A 24,450-nucleotide genomic window follows, 5' to 3' on the forward strand; every position below is an offset into this window, starting at 1 on the left:
ACCCTGTAATCCACCATATGTGCCCCGCAGACTCTTTCACCCTTCTCCCACTACATCTGCCCCTGCAGACTCTCACCATGCCAAATACTGTGGTGGGAAGGGGCTCACTGTATGGCCCATTCTCAAGGACTCCACCCCACCACCATGTTCTCTGCCATTTGGGCCTTGAGGTCCATTCAAGGGCAGCAAGGTTCTTTGGACCTTGTTGGATGTTGCACTATTGTTGCTGATTGTGAAGGGGCCCCCATAACAGTTCAAGTTTCAGGGCCCCAAAAATGTAGGTCTGCCACTGCCCATGGGTCACGCAGGTAGCTGAGGGTGTCAGTGATGATCTGCTACTGCATCCTAGAATGAAGTTCGGATCATTAATGCATGCAGGAGGTGTGATGCCCCCTGCTGCATTACCATATTAGTTCTATTGCTGCTGTTTCTATGTAAACAGCAGTGATAGCAACTGCTTCTATGTAAACAGCAGTGATAGCAACTCCAACCACATCTGAATGAGGGTCATCTGCATGAATCAAAAACAGCAAATGCAATTTGAACATGCAATGCATAAAGCATCTGCATTGGCATGGAGCTCCGTATGAGCCTGATCTCAAGTGGACTAAGCTTCAAATTGAAGTTACTAGGCTGTAACTGAGAAGTAACAGACTCACAGAATAGATGTGTCTACAGGGAGTGTCATGGGAGTGTTGTAGGGATGTAACCCAACTTCCATGCTTGATTTGGCCACACAGCTGTGCCCAGGAAGCAGGAAGCAGCATCCTGTCAGGCAGGTCCCACCGCGGCTACTTCTGTCAGTGAGGAAGGAGAGGAGCAAAGCAGATGCATACAGGAAGAGAGGGAACATGCAGCCTATTACTGTAGACAACAGACCTGGGATGGGATAACTGTTGCCTTGCTGTACTCTCTGGAATCAAGGCTAATGCAGCTGCAATTTTGGATCCCCTGCTAGCACCACCCTCCTTCTGTAACCTGGTACACCTATTTCAGATGGATGTTTTGCACAGAGCGCGGTGTCAGTGCAAGTGCCAATGCAAATGATGATACTGTAGCTTAACTGTGGCCAGCAAAACAGTGGAATGTGCAATCATACGCATGAAGCCCCACGGATACTCACATAGACAGACATATGGTTGCATTAACGTAAGGTAGTAAATCTAGCTGCCTATGACTTCCACACTTGCGGCATTACTTTGTGTCCAAATCAGAATTAATGAACCCCTTAATAGTGTATTTAATATTAAATATGGAATCCTAAAGTGAGTTTTTAAACATATATTATTGTTTTGAATAAGAGATTTCCCAGATATCTTTTAAAATGAAATGAGCAAATACCTGCAAGAGTAAACATGGCTTTTCCTGATGCTGCGTCTGAAGAACCCTTTGCACCCATCACAGCTGGATGCACCATAATGCTTCCCTGTTGCTCTGTCTCCGCAAATAGCACATATGCTGATGATCCCATTGTCAATACCACTCATGGTGACTGATTCTCCAGGAGAACTATCTGAAACAGAAAAAAATAGAATATTTTCTAAGACAAGAAGACTGCAACTATATGAAAATAATAGAATATTCACTAGTTACATACATACATTATACAAATCTGTATTTTAATGGAGGTACATGGAATTTACTTATTTATCTGATAACTCTGATTCAATAATACCAAATGCAAGGCTGGTGCTTCTATTATATACACCTAGGTGGTTGCATTGGACGACAATGGACTGGGCATGCCTAAAACACTGAATGAGAGAAAAAACAATTTTCAAGCACTCACTTTGCCATAACACAGAGCACCAGCTGCTGACATGAAGGAGAAGCAGCCAACACTGTAGCTCATTTAATGCTGCTGGTTGCTGCTCCTCTGTGTCAGTGTGGTGCTGGAAGAGTGTCGCTTGGTTATAATGTCACAGACAAGCTGAGTGTGCTTCCTATAAATCCCATCTGACAAGATAAGAATCAGTGATACTAAGGAAGACATGTCTGAGTTGGGGGAGTGTCACCCCATTACAGGGCTTGTACCCAGGGGTGCAGTTATAGGAGGGTCAGATGGATCGTGTGCCCCAGATGTCAGAAGGGAGATGCTAGCAGGAGAATCCAGAATGGCAGCAGCCTTGGTGGGACCTGACTCACAAGCTGCTGGCTTCTTGCTATGTGGCTGCTACAGGAGAGGGACATAGTCAACAGAAGAAATCTCCAACAGTTAAGTGAGGGTTTAAGGGGGAAGAGATGGTTGGGTATAATTTATGGTAGGTAATACTAAAAATGACCTCATGAATGAATTAATGGGGTTAAGTGGGATTAAGGGTTTTGTAGTATAAGGTGGTCACTAATGCTGTCTGTATTATATGGCAGTCACTAATATTGTCTGTATTATATCGCGGTCACTAATGCTGTCGGTAGTATATGGTGGTCACTAATGCTGTCTGTGGTACAGTATATTGTGGTGACTAATGTCTATGGTATATGTAGGTCACTAATCCTGTCTGTAATATATGGTGGCCACTAATGCTGCCTATATTATATGGCAGTTATCGATTGTCGTCATATTGTTAGAGGGTGAATATTATCTACTGGGGCGGGATGGGGGTGCCGTGATGAGTTTTTACACCAGGTGACAAAAAAGCTTGAACTGATGCTGAACAAATGTTTTATTTTAAGTAGGGATGAGCGGGTTCATTTCCCTGAGAACCGAACCCTACCGTACATCACATCCTGAGCCCGGATCTGAGTCCAGCTCGGATTTTCCCACCAGACTTGGAAACTAGAACGAGGCAAAACCAGTCCAGTGGTACTGCCATATAAGTCCAGGGGTACTGCCGTATAAGTCCAGGGGTACTGCCGTATAAGTCCAATCAAGTGGTACTGCCGTATAAGTCCAGGGTTACTACCGTATAAGTCCAGGTGTACTGCCATATAAGTCCAGTCCAGTGGTACTGCCATATAAGTCCAGTGGTACTGCCGTATAAGTCCAGTGGTGCTGCCGTATAAGTCCAGGGGTACTGCTGTATAAGTCCAGGGGTACTGCTGTATAAGTCCAGTCCAGTGGTACTGCCATATAAGTCCAGTGCTGCTGCCGTAAAAGTCCAGGGGTACTGCCGTATAAATCCAGTCCAGTGGTACTGCCGTTTAAGTCCAGTGGCGCTGCCGCATAAATCCAGTCTAGTGGTACTGCTATATAATTCCAGGGGTACTGTCGTATAAGTCCAGGGGTACTGCCGTATAAGTCCAGTCCAGTGGTGCAGCCATATAAGTCCAGGGGTACTGCCGTATAAGTCCAGGGGTACTGCTGTATAAGTCCAGTCCAGTGGTACTGCTGTATAATTCCAGGAGTACTGCTGTATAAGTCATGGGGTACTGCCGTATAATTTCAGTCCAGTGGTGCAGCCGTATAAGTCCGGGGGTACTGCCGTATAAGTCCAGGGGTACTGACATATAAGTCCAGTCCAATGGTACTGCCATATAAGTCCAGTCCAGTGGTACTGCCATATGAGTCCAGTGGTGCTGCCATATAAGTCCAGGGGTACTTCCGTATAAGTCCAGTCCAGTGGTGCAGCCGTATAAGTCCAGGGGTACTTCCGTATAAGTCCAGTCCAGTGGTGCAGCCGTATAAGTCCAGGGGTACTGCAGTGTAAGTCCAGTGGTGCAGCCATATAGGTCCAGAGGTACTGCCTTATAAGTCCAGGGGTACTGCCATATAAGTCCAGTCCAGTGGTACAGCTGTATAAGTCCAGTCCAGTTGTGTTGCTGTATAAGTCCAGTGGTACTGCCGTATAAGTTCAGTCCACTGGTGCAGCCGTATACGTCCAGGGGTACTCCTGTATTAGTCCAGGGGTACTGCCATATAAGTCCAGTCCAGTGGTACTGCCGTATAAGTCCAGTCAAGTGGTGTTGCTGTATAAGTCCAGGGGTACTGCCATATATGTCTACCAATATTGTGCATGCATTACATTGGGGAAAATTCCAGCACATCCCATGTTATGCACATACAATTAATTTGGTGGTGCAGAATTTTTTTAAAAATGATAGGGGCGTGCCAGAGATTCTGTCGGTGGCCTGAAAAATTGCTGTCCACTTTCGACATTCAGCCACAGTGTGCCACTCCTAGATGGGCCAGGTGTTTGTGCCGCACACTTGTGTCGCTTAGCTTAGTCATCCAGCTACCTCATTGCACCTCTTTTTCTTCTTTGCATGATGAGCTGTTTGGGGCCTAGTTTATAAAAGTTCCATCCTGTCTGCCACTGCAGTGCCACTCCTAGATGGGTCAGGTGTTTGTGCCGCACACTTGTGTCACTTAGTCATCCAGCTACCTCGGTGCAACCTTTAGGCCTAAAAACAATATTGTGAGGTGTGAGGTGTTCAGAATAGACTGGAAATTAGTGGAAATGAATATTATTGAGGCTAATAATACCATAGAATCAAAATTACCCCAAAATTCTGTGATTATTAGCTGTTTTTATTAGTGATGAGCGGGTTCGGATCCTCGAGATCCGAACCCGCCCGAACTTCACCTTTTTTTTCACGGGTCCGAGCAATTCGGATCCTCCCACCTTGCTCGGTTAACCCGAGCGCGCCCGAACGTCATCATCCATTCTCGTGAGATTCGTATTCTATATAAGGAGCCGCGCGTCGCCGCCATTTTTCACTTGTGCATTGGAGATGATCGTGAGAGGACGTGGCTGGCGTCCTCTCAGTTTCTATGTTCAGTGGGCTGCAAATTGTGCTGCAAATATCTGTGCTCAGTGTGCTGCAAATATCTGTGCTCAGTGTGCTGCAAGTGCAAATATCTACGTTCTCTGCCTGAAAAACACTCCATATCTGACTGTGCTCAGTGTGCTGCAAATATCTGTGCTCAGTGTGCTCATTGCTTTATTGTGGGGACTGGGGACCAGCAGTACTATATAGTAGGAGGACAGTGCAGAGTTTTGCTGACCAGTGATCACCAGTATTATACATTCTCTGCCTGAAAAACGCTCCATATCTGTGCTGCATTGTAGTATATAGTAGGAGGACAGTGTAGAATTTTGCTGACCACCGGTATAACTATATATATAGCCGTACGGTACAGTAGTCCACTGCTCTACCTACCTCTGTCTCGTCAAGTATACTATCCATCCATACCTGTGGTGCATTTCAGTTTTGCATAGTTTGCTGACCACCAGTATATACTATATAGCAGTATGGTACAGAAGGCCACTGCTCTACCTACCTCTGTGTCGTCAAGTATACTATCCATCCATACCTGTGGTGCATTTCAGTTTTGCACAGTTAGCTGACCACCAGTATATACTATATAGCAGTACGGTACAGAAGGCCACTGCTCTACCTACCTCTGTGTCATCAAGTATACTATCCATCCATACCTGTGGTGCATTTCAGTTTTGCACAGTTTGCTGACCACCAGTATATACTATATAGCAGTATGGTACAGAAGGCCACTGCTCTACCTACCTCTGTGTCGTCAAGTATACTATCCATCCATACCTGTGGTGCATTTCAGTTTTGCACAGTTTGCTGTCAACCAGTATATACTATATAGCAGTACGGTACAGTAGGCCACTGCTCTACCTACCTCTGTCTCGTCAAGTATACTATCCATCCATACCTGTGGTGCATTTCAGTTTTGCACAGTTAGCTGACCACCAGTATATACTATATAGCAGTACGGTAGAGAAGGCCACTGCTCTACCTACTTCTGTGTCGTCAAGTATACTATCCATCCATACCTGTGGTGCATTTCAGTTTTGCACAGTTTGCTGTCAACCAGTATATAATATATAGCAGTACGGTACAGTAGGCCACTGCTCTACCTACCTCTGTGTCGTCAAGTATACTATCCATCCATACCTGTGGTGCATTTCAGTTTTGCACAGTTTGCTGACCACCAGTATATAATATATAGCAGTACGGTACAGTAGGCCACTGCTCTACCTACCTCTGTGTCGTCAAGTATACTATCCATCCATACCTGTGGTGCATTTCAGTTTTGCACAGTTTGCTGACCACCAGTTTATACTATATAGCAGTACGGTACAGTAGGCCACTGTTCTACCTACCTCTGTGTCGTCAAGTATACTATCCATCCATACCTGTGGTGCATTTCAGTTTTGCACAGTTTGCTGACCACCAGTATATACTATATAGCAGTACGGTACAGTAGGCCACTGCTCTACCTACCTCTGTGTCGTCAAGTATACTATCCATCCATACCTGTGGTGCATTTCAGTTGTGCGCAGTATATATAGTAGTAGGCCATTGCTATTGATATATTACTGGCATATAATTCCACACATTAAACAATGGAGAACAAAAATGTGGAGGGTAAAATAGGGAAAGATCAAGATCCACTTCCACCTCGTGCTGAAGCTGCTGCCACTAGTCATGGCTGAGACGATGAAATGCCATCAACGTCGTCTGCCAAGGCCGATGCCCAATGTCATAGTAGAGAGCATGTAAAATAAAAAAAAATAAAGCTCAGTAAAATGACCCAAAAATCGAAATCAAAATCGTCTGAGGAGAAGCGTAAACTTGCCAATGTGCCATTTACGACACGGAGTGGCAAGGAATGGCTGAGGCCCTGGCCTATGTTCAAGGCTAGTGGTTCAGCTTCTCCTGAGGATGGAAGCACTCATCCTCCTGCTAGAAAACTTAAGAGAGTTAAGATGGCAAAAGCACAGCAAAGAACTGTGCGTTCTTCTAAATCACAAATCCCCAAGGAGAGTCCAATTGTGTCGGTTGCGATGCCTGACCTTCCCAACACTGGACGGGAAGAGGTTGCGCCTTCCACCATTTGCACGCCCCCTGCAAGTGCTGGAAGGAGCACCCGCAGTCCAGTTCCTGATATTCAAATTGAAGATGTCACTGTTGAAGTACACCAGGATGAGGATATGGGTGTTGCTGGCGCTGGGGAGGAAATTGACAAGGAGGATTCTGATGGTGAGGTGGTTTGTTTAAGTCAGGCACACGGGGATACACCTGTTGTCCATGGGATGAATATGGCCATTGACATGCCTGGTCAAAATACAAAAAAACATCACCTCTTTGGTGTGGAATTATTTCAACAGAAATGCGGACAACTGGTGTCAAGCCGTGTGTTGCTTTTGTCAAGCTGTAATAAGTAGGGGAAAGGACGTTAACCACCTAGGAACATCCTCCCTTATACGTCACCTGGTCCGCATTCATCAGAAGTCAGTGACAAGTTCAAAAACTTTGGATGACAGCGGAAGCAGTCCACTGACCACTAAATCCCTTCCTCTTGTAACCAAGCTCCTGCAAACCACACCACCAACTCCCTCAGTGTCAATTTCCTCCTTAGACAGGAAAGCCAATAGTCCTGCAGGCCATGTCACTGTCAAGTCTGACGAGTCCTCTCCTGCCTGGGATTCCTCCGATGCATCCTTGAGTGTAACGCCTACTGCTGCTGGCGCTGCTGTTGTAGCTGCTGGGAGTCGATCGTCATCCCAGAGGGGAAGTCGGAAGACCACTTGTACTACTTCCAGTAAGCAATTGACTGTCCAACAGTCCTTTGCGAGGAAGATGAAATATCACAGCAGTCATCCTGCTGCAAAGCGGATAACTCAGGCCTTGGCAGCCTGGGTGGTGAGAAACTTGTTTCCGGTATCCACCGTTAATTCACAGGGAACTAGAGACTTGATTGAAGTACTGTGTCCCTGGTACCAAATACCATCTAGGTTCCATTTCTCTAGGCAGGCAATACTGAAAATGTACGCAGACGTCAGAAAAAGAGTCACCAGTGTCCTAAAAAATGCAGTTGTACCCAATGTCCTCTTAACCACGGACATGTGGACAAGTGGAGCAGGGCAGACTAAGGACTATATGACTGTGACAGCCCACTTGGTAGATGTATTGCCTCCCGCAGCAAGAACAGCAGCGGCGGCACCAGTAGTAGCTTCTCGCAAACGCCAACTCGTTCCTAGGCAGGCTACGCTATGTATCACCGCTTTCCATAAGAGGCACACAGCTGACAACCTCTTATGGAAACTGAGGAACATCATCGCAGAATGGCTTACCCCAATTGGACTCTCCTGGGGATTTGTGACATCGGACAACGCCACCAATATTGTGCGTGCATTACATCTGGGCAAATTCCAGCACGTCCTATGTTTTTCACATACATTGAATTTGGTGGTGCAGAATTATTTAAAAAATGACAGGGGCGTGCAAGAGATGCTGTCGGTGGCCCGAAGAATTGCGGGCCACTTTCGGCATTCAGCCACCACATGCCGAAGACTGGAGCACCAGGAAACAGTCCTGAACCTGCCCTGCCATCATCTGAAGCAAGAGGTGGTAACGAGGTGGAATTCAACCCTCTATATGCTTCAGAGGATGGAGGAGCAGCAAAAGGCCATTCAAGCCTATACATCTGCCTACGATATAGGTAAAGGAGGGGGAATGCACCTGACTCAAGCGCAGTGGAGAATGATTTCAACGTTGTGCAAGATTCTGCAACCATTTGAACTTGCCACACATGAAGTCAGTTCAGACACTGCCAGCCTGAGTCAGGTCATTCCCCTCATCAGTCTTTTGCAGAAGAAGCTGGAGACATTGAAGGAGGAGCTAAAACAGAGCCATTCCGCTAGGCATGTGGGACTTGTGGATGGAGCCCTTAATTCGCTTAACCAGGATTTACAGGTGGTCAATCTGTTGAAATCAGAGCACTACATTTTGGCCACCGTGCTCGATCCTAGATTTAAAACCTACGTTGTATCTCTCTTTCCAGCAGACACAAGTCTGCAGAGGTTCAAAGACCTGCTGGTGAGAAAATTGTCAAGTCAAGCGGAACGTGATCCGTCTACAGCTCCTTCTTCACATTCTCCCGCAACTGGGGGTGCGAGGAAAAGGCTAAGAATTCCGAGCCCACCCGCTGGCGGTGATGCAGGGCAGTCTGGAGCGAGTGTTGACATCTAGTGCGGACTGAACGACCTGCCAACTATTACTGACATGTCGTCTACTGTCACTGCATATGATTCTGTCACCATTGAAAGAATGGTGGAGGATTATATGAGTGACCGCATCCAAGTAGGCACGTCAGACAGTCCGTACGTATACTGGCAGGAAAAAGAGGCAATTTGGAGGCCCTTGCACAAACTGGCTTTATTTTACCTAAGTTGCCCCTCTCCAGTGTGTACTCCGAAAGAGTGTTTAGTGCAGCCGCTCACCTTGTCAGCAATCGGCGTACGAGGTTACTTCCAGAAAATGTGGAGAAGATGATGTTCATCAAAATGAATTATAATCAATTCCTCCATGGAGACATCCACCAGCAATTGCCTCCAGAAAGTACACAGGGACCTGAGATGGTGGATTCCAGTGGGGACTAATTAATAATCTGTGAGGAGGGGGATGTACACAGTGAAAGGGGTGAGGAATCGGACGATGAGGAGGAGGTGGACATCTTGCCTCTGTAGAGCCAGTTTGTGCAAGGAGAGATTGATTGCTTCTTTTTTGGTGGGGGCCCAAACCAACCAGTCATTTCAGTCACAGTTGTGTGGCAGACCCTGTCGCTGAAATGATGGGTTTGTTAAAGTGTGCATGTCCTGTTTATACAACATAAGGGTGGGTGGGAGGGCCCAAGGACAATTCCATCTTGCACCTCTTTTTTCTTTCATTTCTCTTTGCATCATGTGCTGTTTGGGGATTATTTTGTTCAAGTGCCATCCTGCCTGACACTGCAGTGCCACTCCTAGATGGGCCAGGTGTTTGTGTCGGCCACTTGGGTCGCTTAGCTTAGCCATCCAGCGACCTTGGTGCGCCTCTTTTTTTCTTTGCATCATGTGCTGTTTGGGGACTATTTTTTAAATCTGCCATCCTGTCTGACACTGCAGTGCCACTCCTAGATGGGCCAGGTGTTTGTGTCGGCCACTTGGGTCGCTTAGCTTAGTCACACAGCGACCTTGGTGCACCTCTTTTTTTCTTTGCATCATGTGCTGTTTGGGGACTATTTTTTAAATCTGCCATCCTGTCTGACACTGCAGTGCCACTCCTAGATGGGCCAGGTGTTTGTGTCGGCCACTTGGGTCGCTTAGCTTAGTCACACAGCTACCTCATTGTGCCTCTTTTTTTCTTTGCATCATGTGCTGTTTGGGGACTATTGTTTTGAAGTGCCATCCTGTCTGACACTGCAGTGCCACTCCTAGATGGGCCAGGTGTTTGTGTCGGCCACTTGGGTCGCTTAGCTTAGTCATCCAGCGACCTTGGTGCAAATTTTAGGACTAAAAATAATATTGTGAGGTGTGAGGTGTTCAGAATAGACTGAAAATGAGTGGAAATTATGGTTATTGAGGTTAATAATACTATGGGATCAAAATGACCCCCAAATTCTATTATTTAAGCTGTTTTTGAGGGGGTTTTGTAAAAAAACACCCGAATCCAAAACACACCCGAATCCGACAAAAAATTTTCAGGAAGGTTTTGCCAAAACGCGTCCGAATCCAAAACACGGCCTTGGAACCAAATCCAAAACCACAACACAAAACCCGAAAAATTTACGGTGCACATCACTAGTTTTTATGGGGTGTTTTTTTCAAAAATCATCCAGATCCAAAACCAAAACCCGAAAGGGTGGTTTTGGCAAAACCAATCCAGCTCCAAAACAAAAACATAAAACGCAAAATGTGCCCGCCTACTTCTCTGATTTTAAGTAGAGAGTATCTGCTTTAGTTGCATATTAAAGTAAATAAATGTTTTAGCTGCATTGCCTATATTAGGATATAGGCCCTCATTCCGAGTTGTTCGCTCGCTAGCTGCTTTTAGCAGCATTGCACACGTTAGGCCGCCGCCCTCTGGGAGTGTATCTTAGCTTAGCAGAATAGCGAACGAAAGATTAGCAGAATTGCGAATAAATAATTCTCAGCAGTTTCTGAGTAGCTCGAGACTTAGTCCTACATTGCGATCAGCTCAGCCCGTTTCGTTCCTGGTTTGACGTCACAAACACGCCCTGCGTTCAGCCAGCCACTCCCCCATTTCCCCAGCCACTCCTTCGTTTTATGCTGGTACGCCTGCGTTTTTCCGCACACTCCCAGAAAACGGTCAGTTTCAGCCCAGAAACACCCACTTCCTGTCAATCACACTACGATCACTTCAACAATGAAAATTTTTCATTCGGTCGTAAGTTTTGTGATAAAATACTTAGCGCATGCGCACTGCGTACCATGTGCATGCATATTTTTGCCTTAATCGCTCCTTTGCGAAAATCGGCAACAAGCGAACAACTCGGAATGACCTTCATAGTAGGAAAATATTAACCACAACTTACTTCTGTTTATTCTAACAATTATAGATGCAGCAAATATGTACTGTATATTTATACATACATTACGTTAGGAAAAAAGCTGTAATCAATCAACTTTATACACTTCATGAAATTTTAAACATATTAAATTCTTCTCATACGTCCTACCAGGCATTGAGATAATCACATTTTTTTTATTCTACATACACAAATACGTTATCTGTACTTGTTCTATACACATTTTATTATTTATAATCAGTTGATGAGCAAGCTCTATATTTTATGACCTAATGTATGTAACAACTCAGTGTCCTGCAATCTAGGCTCTAGAACCATGATAAAGCTGCTTTCTAAGTTCGTGATACATTTCTTTTTGGAGAGACAGTTTGTCATTCCACACAAATGTCAGTTCACCTTGTTTCTCACATATTTCTCCATTATTCTTCTTATGCATAATATAAAAGAAATATATATATAGGTCCTAAATATTATTAGTTCTACAGGATAAGTAACATTGGGGGTTATTCAGGGTTGTTAGCAAACCAAAAAACAAGCAACTTGGCAAAACCATGTAGCACTACAGGTGGGGCAAATGTAACATGATTTGGTGGGTTATATTGTTTCTGTGCAGGGTAATTACTTGCTGCTTAATTTTTACCCTGCAATTTAGATTTCAGTTTGAACACACCCCAACCAAATTTAAATCTCTCTGCACATGTTACATCTGTCCTATCTGCAGTGCAGTATGGTTTTGTCCCTAAAGGTGGGTATACACTGGAAAGATATATCTGCCGATTAATTGATCTGCAGATATATCTATGGACGGATCGGGCAATGTGTTGAGCATACACACTGCCCGATCCGTCGGGGACTGACGTCATGAACTGGGCGGGCGTTTACACACGCCCGCCCAGTTCAGCTGTCAATCACCGCCGGCCGCCGCAGCATGTGTACGGGCGGTCGGCCGACCGCCGTACACACACAGCGACGCGCCAATACATCGGTAGATATATTGGCCGTCGGCTGTGCTGCATGGCCGACTCGCTACGTCGGAGTTCACAGACGTATCGGCCGTACACACTGGCCGACGAACCCGCGCTATATATCGGCTGTTCAAGAGAACGGCCGATATATCGCCCAGTGTGTACGGGCCTTTAGTGTGCTTTTTTGGTTTGCTAACGAACCTGATTAAGGCCCATTGCTCAAATGTGCAAAAAACCTGAATAAAGCCCATTGCTCAAATGTGCAAAAAAACTGAATAAGGCCCACTGCTCAAATGTGCGACCCTTAAGCCCCGTACACATGGGAAGAGATGTGTGCTGAGCGATCTATCAGCATAGTTGCCTACCCTCCCTCATTCTGCAGTAGACTCCCTGAAATAGCAGCAATCTCCCTGACTCCCTGAATAGACTATCAATCTCCCTGATTGCACTTTATCCCCATTATGTACTGTAGCTGTTACATTCTTGGGGGGAAAAAAAGAAATCAGAGATACATACAGTTAAATGGGAACATCAGTGCCATTCCCTGCATTGGTTATATAAGGCACAATGGTCCCTATGGCTACATGCTTTTTAAATAAGGTTTTTCGTGGCAACTTACAGTATATGGAACCTCTTGTAAAACAATACACAAAAAAAAATCAATGTCTTTTCTTCAACAAGTAGATCTTACTGACTTTGGGGCTCATTTACATTTGGATGTAAGTCATGTTTATGACACGCCTCACCGATGTAGCAGTACGCGTCCGCGCTGATAGGTGTTACTTTCACATCTCCCTGAAATGCTCATTCAAAAGTAGGCAAGTATGTCTATCAGTGACACATCTTTCCCCTGCTCAGCACAGCGCGATGTGTGCTAATCGAGGGGGAGTGGGTGAAATGAGCGATGTGCTAGATTGTGCCTGCATGCAGGCCAATCTAGAACCGGCGATAGCGGGGCCGCACATCGCTATCGCTGTGGGGCATACACTCGGAGAGATCCGTGCTTAACTTCTAAGCAATCTGGTCAGATTGCTTAGAATTTAAGCACGGATCTCTCCGTATGTACCCCCCTTTAGTAACTTACCAAACATTTATTTTATTTGGACCTCATCAGTGACACACTCAATTCACACTACACAACACATTTGTTTTTTACCAATATTCCTAGATGGTACGCATCAAGCACATCAAAGTATGCGCATCCAGTCTGTAAAAAAGTGGAAAAACTGAACCTTTTGGAAATTTTGTTTCAATTGTAATTGAAAATTAGATTTTCCACTAAAACATACCTCCCAACATTTTTTTAAACATTTTTTTTTGTAAATTCGGGACCTCAAAAGGGTTGAAACCTCACAGTGCACCCTCATTTTCATCACTTGGGGGCATAAACTGCAATCCTGGAGATGCTGGGCTGCCCCCAGGCTCTCCGTGCACTATGAACAGATGCTGTGGTACCTACTGTATAAGCCGAAGTCAGTGTACCTATATTCTTTTACTTTTTCACATATGGAGATGTATTGTATGATCGTTTCCCCAACGCCTACTCATATTTGGTTTATCTTTTGGCAGGTGAGCTGTAAGTAAGTGATAGAATACAAAGCAGGGCTGGAAGAGGTTAACATTTCCATTGTACAGCCACTAGCTCGGTGTTTGAATCCAATACTTTAAGTCCATTGTGATATCAGATCATCAAGGATAGGGAAGGATAGATGAGGTTTAAAGGAATAAAAGCATGTGACAATTTTGTTTTAATGTAATGACTCAAATCCTAAATTACCTTAGATCACCTGAAGGCATTTAAATTAATTCAGCTCATCTGATCTTCTTTGAAGTGGCAATGATAGCTTGCAGGAACTTAGTAAAATGGGAATTTTCACTGAAATAGAATATCATGCAGCACAGAAGTGCTAGTTAAATATAGATAGGTGTATATGGATATATTATAAACTACATCAGGACGTTCTATAAAATCTGTCAGTTTTATAATCAGCTGTATTCAGTGGCATCTCTCACATAAGCAAGCAAGATGTGTTGTATCCATACTCACTAAATGTTGTTCAGCACAAATCTATCTATTGAATACTGTAGGCTTGACAATAATGTTAATGTGAATTCTAATGTTATAAATACTTTCTGTGTTGCAATTTATTCATATGGCGTGTTAAGACTCAGCTCTAAGACGAAGGTTATATACATTAATTCTGAGATGTTTGACCTAACCCCCTTTTTGGTGCGTAGTTTTAATAATACTTGTAATGTTGTATGTAAACTCTTTTTTTTTAATACATACTTTAACTTGCAAACATACTGTACAGCATAGGTTCTCAAACTCGGTCCTCAGGAGCCCACACAGTGCATGTTTTGCAGGTCTCCTCACAGAATCACAAGTGAAATAATAAGCTGCACCTGTGGGCCTTTTAAAATGTGTCAGTGAGTAATTAATACACCTGTGCCCCTGCTGGGTTACCTGCAAAACATGCACTGTGTGGGCTCCTGAGGACCGAGTTTGAGAACCTATGCTGTACAGCTTATGCCACATGGCGTATTGACATACCTCCCAACATGACCCTCTCCAGGAGGGACATAATGATCTGCTTCTGGACTTCCCTCTTAATGTATGATTGCCATCACCTGTGCTGAAACACCTTTCTTATCCATTAACCTGTTCAAAGCAGGTTCCGGCAATCATAAATTAAGAGAAAAGTCCAGAAGCAGAGCATTGTGTCCCTCCTGGAGAGGGTCATTTTGGGAGGTATGTATTGAGGCTAGGTGTATCAGGACACATCTGTATATATGTTTTGTGTTGAGAGGGCTTGTGTCTGTCTCACCACAATTGCCCACATTTCTTTAAGATCAGCTCCTTCCTTGAGAGAGGAAAACAAGACTTGCACATTCTGCACCTGCAGTAGTAATTTTGGAACTCTGGGCTTTCTGGATTACACAGCTCCAAGTGGAATAATAGAAGTCCAGGTTTTCCAGCTAACCCAGGGCCAGCAAGAAGTCAGAAGCAGGAGAGGGGTTTAAAACTCCCATGAACCCACTGCACATTGCAATGATACCTGTTAGAGGCCAGCAAGTAGGCTGCAGTTTTATAGTGCCAGGGACTTTGGACGTTGGCTGTGCCAGGAGAGCATGGTGGATGGTTGCTGCAGGTCATTGCAGCAGAATAACCGTTGAGCACGGGGAGTGCTAAGACATTTATGTTCATTTGTTCATTTTAAGTTATGTACCTGTGTGACCAGGCCCAAGCCAGTGTATGCTATGTGTAGTGTCTGATGCCAGCAAAGATACCGTATTTTATCGGATACCTGCCTTCCAAGTGCTTATTTCCAGTACCTGTTTTACAGTTTATTTTATAGGTCTGGGCTATTTATCTGCCAACCCATGGGCTGCAAAAGACTCTCTGAGCCTATGGCACTATGCTGCAATATACACACCGTGATTTTAAGCTAGAAGCTGGGAAGTCTCAGTGGCAGCTCAAGGTTCATATTTTTACAGATGTGGTAAAATGCAGCTTCAGAACTGAAACCAATATTGCTATGTACCCCAATAACATATGAAATGTTTTCATTGTGAAACTATAGTTAATTTCCTTTTAAAACTGTAGTTTCATTGGCGAAGACCAGAATAGTTTTATTGCGGGAAGCCTTGTGATATCATTGGATGACAAAGGTGAGGCTTCCTTTTCATCTGTGTAAATAATCCCCTCCCTTCCCCTTCGTATGGGGTAAATACAGGTGCACCTGAGGTAATTGAAAGGGAATTTGCCACCAATGTTCTGGAGCTGTGAGAGGAAGTGACAGTTGGCCTGAGGCAACAGCTGAAAGTGGCAGTGCCAGGTAAGTGCTGAGAGAAGAGTTTCCCATTGGCCTGTTCTGCCCAGTGAGGGAAAGAGATACAAATCTGTCTCCAGAAGGACTGGCTATATATTGCTGAGACCATTATGAACTTGTACATAAAGTAAAAGTTAAGGTCAAGGAATGATATTGGCGAGAGGGTGTGAGTGTTGGAGTGGCTGGGGTCCAGGGTTATTCAAAACCTCTTAGTTTTGATATCAAAAGTAAATATGGCAAAATTCAATATTTTATTGTGTCCGATCTCTCGCCAGGAAATCAAGGGGGTGAAATTCAAATTACTTTTTGACTGCGCTGATCACGCCCAGACAGGCTGGGTTTAGTAATGATAATGACGTGAAAAGGGCCATTTGGGCACCCAAACAGGTGACATTTAGCACACTTCAGCTTGCCAGAATGGGGGGCTGTGAGCTGAAATGTGTCTCCCAGCGGCTCATTGTATCTAAATGGAGCAACAATTGAATTGCTCTGTTAGGAGCCATCTACTGATTTTCTCTGTCATGTCACATTTATTAGATACACACAAATAACAAAAGTTGTAATGTTTGAAAAAAGTAAGATTACTGAATATTTCAATTAATATCAATTAAATTGAAATATTCTCATTGCAGTCATTTAAAAAATACCAATAAAGCTAAAAAAAATGCATAAAAACTGCTGAAACTAAATTTCAAAAACTCTTAATAATCCAAATATACCATAATGTAATTGTTAATAAAAGATACAATATAAAGTCACTTTGCTTTAGGGAAATAGGGTGTTGGCACTTTCTGTATGTACAGTATCTCATTGGTCTCTATAAAAAGAAACCAGAAATAGTCCCCCATTATTGCATGGTCCCAGCATCCTTGGTAGCAATGCTCCATTGTCAGAATGTCTTGAAAACATTCCCCCTGTTCATCACTTACACTACCAAGGTTGTCAGGGAAAAAGTATGGATGGGAATGTAAAAAGTAAATTTTAAGTGACATTCTACAACCCATATTCTTGTAGTTGTCCAATAGTTAATTCACAATGGATACGTAGTTGGTCTCTTTTCTGTTTTCTAAGAATCCACAAACAGAAGCCTCGAAGGAGGACCAAGCAGCAGACTAATTTTACATCAATTTAGCATTAAATATTTAATCAGTAAGCAGTTTCCTTATTTGAGGGCCAACAAATATGCCTACTTTAGCTTTGCTTAACTTAATTTCTCAAACTTTTGTGTTAGATAACTGAAATCCTGGCTTTATTTATCCAGAGCTTTCAAGAAATTCTTCATTAGGCCTAACCTAATGTGAAGAGGAGATAAAATGATTTATGTGGCTCAACCAATGGAGTGTACATGATGTTTTTCTCTCCAACAACTTAGTGTTTTTTTTCTTTTAGTAGAGATGTGTGGTTCACAACTCCGCAAATCCGAATCCAACCGAATTTTGTGGATCCAAAAACCAAACCAAAACCCGGTCTGCATCTCCCAAGAAGATCTGATCTGAACCAAGTCCTGGTTTATGCAAATTTTAAATATGTATTTCGGGTTTTGTTTTTTAGCACATTTTGTTGATGATTATAATTTTTTTGATCGATATTTTACTGTACCAAAAATCGAATCCAAACCAAAACACAGGAAAGAACATGATGAGGAATTAAAGCCAAATCCAAAACATGGGAGTCCACGCACATCTGTAATTTTTTATTTTCTAGTTTGGTGTTCAGCACCATACTGGTGAGCCAGCTATCACTAGTTTGGTGTTCCTAGTGAGCCACTATGTATCACTAATATTGTGCTAAACAGCAAACCTAATTATTAAACTATTAACAACAGTACACACACATATAGAATTTTATTTGCACATCAAATACTTTCATGTTCTAATGTCATTTTTTCAAAATATCTAAAAACCGTATGTGATATCAAATTTCCGATGGTATATTTGGATTTTACACACAATATTAAATGAAAATGTATATCTATATGCAAAATGGCTGTTGAGTAGCGTTATTAGTATCCATGCCCAAAAAACCACCCTGAGGTACAAAATTATACTATAAACTAAAAACAGTACATAGTTCTACAGCTGGTTACAATGACAATGTGAAGTTTCCAATAATATATTTTATTGAGCATAATAAACAATAGTAATCATTTTGTTGTTAATAAAATAAAGTTTATATGATTCATCTATATATAATTCAAACTGATTTGTACCTAAGTTAAATGGACTAAAAATATAAAAAAATAACTGCAAAATAACTTTTGGTAAGCATGCTTCAGAAAGACATCATCGCAAATGTTAACAGAGCATAATGTTCTCCCCTAATCTACAGTATGTAGCTGGGCAATCTTCATGGTTGACCCTGAGATTTAAGATTTTCAAACACACCTCAGCTTGTTACGGTTTATTGCAAAAATGTAATTGTTTCATTCTGAGATTCTATACCACCTGTTGTCTTATGATAGTAGCAGTACCATTGTTTTTTTTTTGTAATGCTTCAAAAAGTGAAACACTTCAACACACTAATTATACAAATTAAATTCAAGCACAATCTATATTCTGATTTAATTCTGATGTGCAGATCATATATTCAAGAAAATAATAATTGTTCTCTTAAGACAGATGTGGAATGATTAAGTGCTGCATCATTTAAATAATCTCAAGTCTATAATATTTAATATTTAATTTAAATTAAATAATTTGGAAAAACTAAAGAACAAACAATAACTTACAATTTACAAAACTATACTTCTGCTTTGACGAGTAGCCTATTTGCTATATATGTTAGTCTACATATACAACCTATAAAAACATAAAATAATGTACAGTAATTGATTCATAAATATACTACAGTTTTACGTAGATTTTATTTAATACATATTTTTAATCAGCTCTTGTATTCTTTATCCCAAACGAATAAAGACAACTTGACACACATAACAACAGTAGTCATAAGTAGCCAAATCTTTTCATACATCTAAACTATTAAATATATATAGGAAATATTCAACTTACCACTTCCATTGTAAAGAAGTTGCATGTTTTCAAATTCAAGGGAGGTATAAGATGAGTCTAAAACATCACTATAGTTAACCATTTCCATGTCCATTACTGAATTAGTCAGTTTCATTGCTAAATATGAAACTAAGGGAATTGAACAGCACAATTAATAATAAACTGTTTTCTCTTTCCTAGCAAACTCTGATAGGTAAATCTCTCAAACTAAATCTAAGATGAAGGAGGAGCTATGGAAATGCTTCTATGTTCTACATTCTACCTTTACCTCATTTTTTTATGGTACTTTAAGGTTATTCTCATGATAGTCTTGGAATGCTCAGCATAATATCCTTATCAGAATTATGTTTGTCAGTGTTTTTTTTTCTCTCTCTCTCTCTCTCTCTCTTTTTCTGATTGTAAAGATCAACATAAAACTCCCACGTTCTACAAAACTTTGACTGAAGCATCATGCAAGACAAAATTGCCATTTGTAGCTCAAAATTTTGGACAATTGAAAAACAAGCTACTTAAAATAAGTAATGGTATACAATGGTTGACAATATGTAAATAATTGAAATATTAATTATGTTTAATTAAATATTTAGCGAGATGCCTGAGGTCTCATAAGTTTTGACATGCCAAATTTGGCCCATAGGTTAGCAATAATTATTCCATTCATTTTTTTTGGCTTTCAATTTATATTAGATTCAATACTCTATGAAAACCTTTTAAATTCACAATCAATAAAACAAATTAAATGTGTTTGTGTATAATGTCCACATGCCTTTTTGCACGTTGTGTGCAGCATTTAAAAAGTGCAAAGCTGCACTTGATATTGATGCTTTCTTATGATTTATGTCCACTGTGTTTTATTTTAGATAAGCTGGACCAGTAAACAAAAGTATAACTAAGGGCTGTACAGTATAAGCTCAAATGCTGTTAAATGCCTAGAGTGGATTTAAATACATGAACATGGTTATGGTTTGGAAATAGTTGCTATTTGTTACTTGGTACTGTACGTTGTCTAGTTGCAGGGACCAATGGGGATGGAGCAGGGTGGGGGTTAGGTGGAATCTGAGGCTATACCATTGGTGTTTCTATCATGGGTGCAATGTGTGCAGTGCACACAGGCCCCCGGGGGGCCCACACCGCACACACACTGCACCCATATTGTTTATACCTACCTCTCCAGAGTCCCATGACTAGTGTTACAGCCACTGCATTTGTGGCAAAAATCCATCCAAATATGGCCACCACACATGCGCAGTTCAAAATTTGTCTCTGGACCATGGCGGGCGCCATGTTTCTGGAGACCTGCGCATGCGATGCCAGAGCCTGCAGCACTGTGGAGAGGAGGGGGCCCACCCTGAGTCTGCACATGGGCCCCCTCCTCACAGTGCCACTGTAGGGGGGTCCTGGACAACTTCCATGTGTGTGTGTGGGGGGGGAGGGCATTGTTGAGCCTGCTTAAGGGGCATGAGTCCTCCATGACCTCCATGGTAGTCTGCAGTTGTACAGCCATCCCTAATGTTGACTTGGTTGAAATGTCGAATGTGAAAATGTTGACAGTCACAATATCATAATGGACAAAGTCATACTGTATATCAACTTTCCAACTGTTGACATGCAAATTATGAGCATTTTGACATTTTGAACATATTGACATTGTGCATGTCGACATGTCACATGTCCACATAATATCCATGTTGACATTCTCAACATAACATCCATGTTGACATTCTGAATATTGATAGTCAGACCATGTTGACCTTTTGGTATCGTCATTATGAATGTTGACATTTCATACCACACCTGGCTTAATCATGTACCAGAACATACTGCCTTCCTTCTATTCTGCTGAGTGCTATGATTTGGTCACTGGTAACTGAACTGACTGGTCAGTGGTGGACCATTAAGCTGAAATTAACAACCACTCTCCAGCAATGGCATCACTACCATTATACAGCATGCTCTCCACCCTTGTAATCCTGCAGGTATCCCATATTTACTGTTTATAATTGTGTTTCAATGCATATACAATATTTGTGGGGTTATTAACACATATGGCACCTTAAGAATAAAAGATAATAATAATAATAATAATAATAATAACATTGAGAACTATGTGAAAAATATACAGTTTTATTAGGAATTTTTTTGGCATGAAGTAATAAAACCAAATAGCAGAGAAAGCTGCAAATTGTCACTATAACAAATCCAGAGCAAACCATTTAGGGCAGAATTCAATTAGCCACAGTAGATTACCGCAGGCTAATTGATCCCCCAGGGCAATCCAATTAGTCTGGGAGTTATCAGTGATTTTTTTATCACCTGCCTCAGTGGGCTGAAAAAAAGTCCCTGATAATTCGGAGGTTTACAGGTGCCACAACCATTTTAATTCATAAATCTGTGAACTTTTCATTGATTCTGCCTATTAACCGATGCTGATGCCCATTAACAGGTTAAGTTAAGGGCCATTAACAAGCCTATCAGGAAAAATCTGGAGTACAATTGAATGGCTCTGAGCGTTAAAACCGAAAGGCTACCTCCTGTTTTCACCTACAGTAATTTACCATGGATAATTGACTTTCCCCCTTAATATAAAGTATAAATACATCTTTCTAACGTTAGGAATATTGTGCATATAGTTTATGCAAGATGACTCTCTGTTCAAACATGTCTACATACAAATAGCTATGTAATACTGTATACTTAATCAAATGAACACTGTTATCAGCATACACAGATAACAAGTCGGGTTTCTGTATCTTATCTAAAGGACTATTAAACTTGTACTACTCTTTTTTATTAGATCTAATCATTTCCAGAAATCATGGGTTAAAGCAAAAAAACAAGCCAATTCCATAACAATAAAATCAAGGTTACCCCTGCTAAACAGTTTTCACAGGAATCAAATTATAGTTCTGTTTCAAGGGATTTGCCCATCATTTATAGGCTCCCACTAGAAAATAGTCTAACATACCGTGTTAAGTATTAACAGTGTATTCAAAATCTCATCGGCTTTAACAGACCTTACTTTTTTTTCTGTAGCGACATCAAAATGTGCAGTATAATTGCATTTCAAACAATAATACAGGTTGAGTATCCCATATCCAAATATTCCGAAATACGGAATATTCCGAAATACGGACTTTTTTGAGTGAGAGTGAGATAGTGAAACCTTTGTTTTTTTGATGACTTATGTACACAGACTTTGTTTAATACACAAAGTTATTAAAAATATTGTATTAAATGACCTTCAGGCTGTGTGTATAAGGTGTATATGAAACATAAATGAATTGTGTGAATGTAGACACACTTTGTTTAATGCACAAAGTTATAAAAAATATTGGCTAAAATGACCTTCAGGCTGTGTGTATAAGGTGTATATGCAACATAAATGCATTCTGTGCTTAGATTTAGGTCCCATCACCATGATATCTCATTATGGTATGCAATTATTCCAAAATACGGAAAAATCCGATATCCAAAATACATCTGGTCCCAAGCATTTTGGATAAGGGATACTCAACCTGTATATACATTCACATTAATTAGTAGGTAAAGTTTAAAATGTTACTTACTTTGATATATACCTTAAATAGGACAAGTGCATACTGTATAAAAACTCTGCATTTGGTATTGATTTATATCAAGTACAAGTAATACGTTTTCATGTTTACATTCCAGTTTATTACATAGGGGGTCATTCCGAGTTGATCGCTCACTGGCTAGTTTTAGCAGCCGTGCAAACGCTATGTCGCCGCCCACTGCGGAGTGTATTTTAGCTTAGCAGAAGTGCGAACGCTTGTGCAGTCGAGATCTGCAAAAACAGTTTGTGCAGTTTCTGAGTAGCTCTGAACCTACTCAGCGCTTGCGATCATTTCAGCCTATTCGTGCCCGGATTTGACGTCATACACCCGCCCAGCCACGCATGCATTTTTTCAGACATGCCTGCATTTTTGCAAACCTGGAGTAAACCTTTGAATTCTGGGCAAAGAGAAGGGAAAGATAAAGTAGGATTCAGACAATAGTCAGCTCATATCCACTGATGTCTGGGATTATCTGAATCGCTCTAACCAAAGGGACAGCCTTGTCAAATGAATTTGGATAGGCAGGTAGGACCCAGGCCTACTCGATGCAGTATCCTGGATATAAGCTGCCAATTCACTGTATGAAATGCTTTCTCAGTATCTATCGACAACAATATTGTAGGAGTGGTAGACTTAAAAGTGTATAAGGTTAATTACTTCCGTAGTGTTGTCTCAAGCCTCATGGCCTGGAATGAATAAATGGTTGGAGGTAAGTAGCTATAATTTTTTATTTTATTTAACAGGGAGATTGGGTGATAGCTAGTCGACAGAGTGGGATCTTTACCCGCTTTTGGATAAACATAAATTACACTTTTAATGATGACACTCATGATATCATATGGCATCCAGTATTGCTTGAACAATTCCATTGGTAATTACAAAGATTTTGGCAAATTTATAATATATGTAAGCTCATAAATAATATAACAGTAATTTAAAGCTAAATAATTCTGTGTATATATATATATATATATATAAAACGTAGATGTAGCCACTGTCATAATTGGCGCAATGCATATACATGGGCATACGCATAGCATCAAGGCGCTGTGAACACCATGCTGCGGCTGGTCACAACCACATTCACCCATGGGAATAACAGGGCTCATGCGTGCATTCGCACGTGCACATTCATTTATGGCCACACTAGCTGTGCCATCCATGCTGAGTTGTGGCACAGATGAGTGTGGCTACATACATTTATATACATTATACTGTTTGCATGTTGTTTTATTATTTAAAACTGAATGGGTTTCTCTACTAATAAAACAAGGCTGAAGATATGAGTCTGTTGCAATGTCTATACTGTTTAAAAAAAACATACAGTAGTAAGGAATTGACATTTACCATAGCTAGGGAGGTGGGGTGGAAATATGTAAAATACAAGAATTATGCCAGCACTCGGTTTCATCTACAGTATATGATACATGGCATCAACCTCACGGCAATAATGCCATCTGGAAATGTAAAAAATGAAAGCAATTGTTGCTGGAGCTTGTCACCACTACAAATTTGTGTGCATCTAGCAAAGTGAATGCACGAGAAATTACAGCCCCATACCAGGGCAGCAACGTGCCCTGGGCCTCTACCGCTCCCAAACCAGCACCACCACCATCCCCCCCCCACCTCCCCCCGGAAGCTGAGCAACCTAGCTCAAGGAAATGCGTCAAAAGCCCACTGCTATAAAGGACTTGGAATTTTACACCACTGCAAAATGGATCCAGATGAAGACTTTTTTCTACCAACAGTTTTGGACATTTCTCCTATGCGAGTTATTCATCCTCCATC

The 24,450-nt window shown here is 41.8% G+C and overlaps 1 protein-coding gene across 2 annotated transcripts in view; it reads right to left on the reverse strand.

Moving 5' to 3' along the window:
* Positions 1-24,450, reverse strand: part of HNF4G (hepatocyte nuclear factor 4 gamma) — a 282,814-nt gene that overhangs the window by 81,154 nt on the left and 177,210 nt on the right. For both annotated transcript variants that reach the window (XM_063925028.1, XM_063925029.1), the window contains exon 2: positions 1,342-1,513. In XM_063925028.1, the coding sequence (XP_063781098.1) occupies positions 1,342-1,487 (146 nt within the window). In that variant the 5' untranslated portion in view covers positions 1,488-1,513. The remainder of the gene's footprint in view (positions 1-1,341; positions 1,514-24,450) is intronic.

Source organism: Pseudophryne corroboree, chromosome 5 (genome assembly GCF_028390025.1).
Source record: "Pseudophryne corroboree isolate aPseCor3 chromosome 5, aPseCor3.hap2, whole genome shotgun sequence".
Classification (NCBI taxonomy): Eukaryota; Metazoa; Chordata; class Amphibia; order Anura; family Myobatrachidae; genus Pseudophryne; species Pseudophryne corroboree.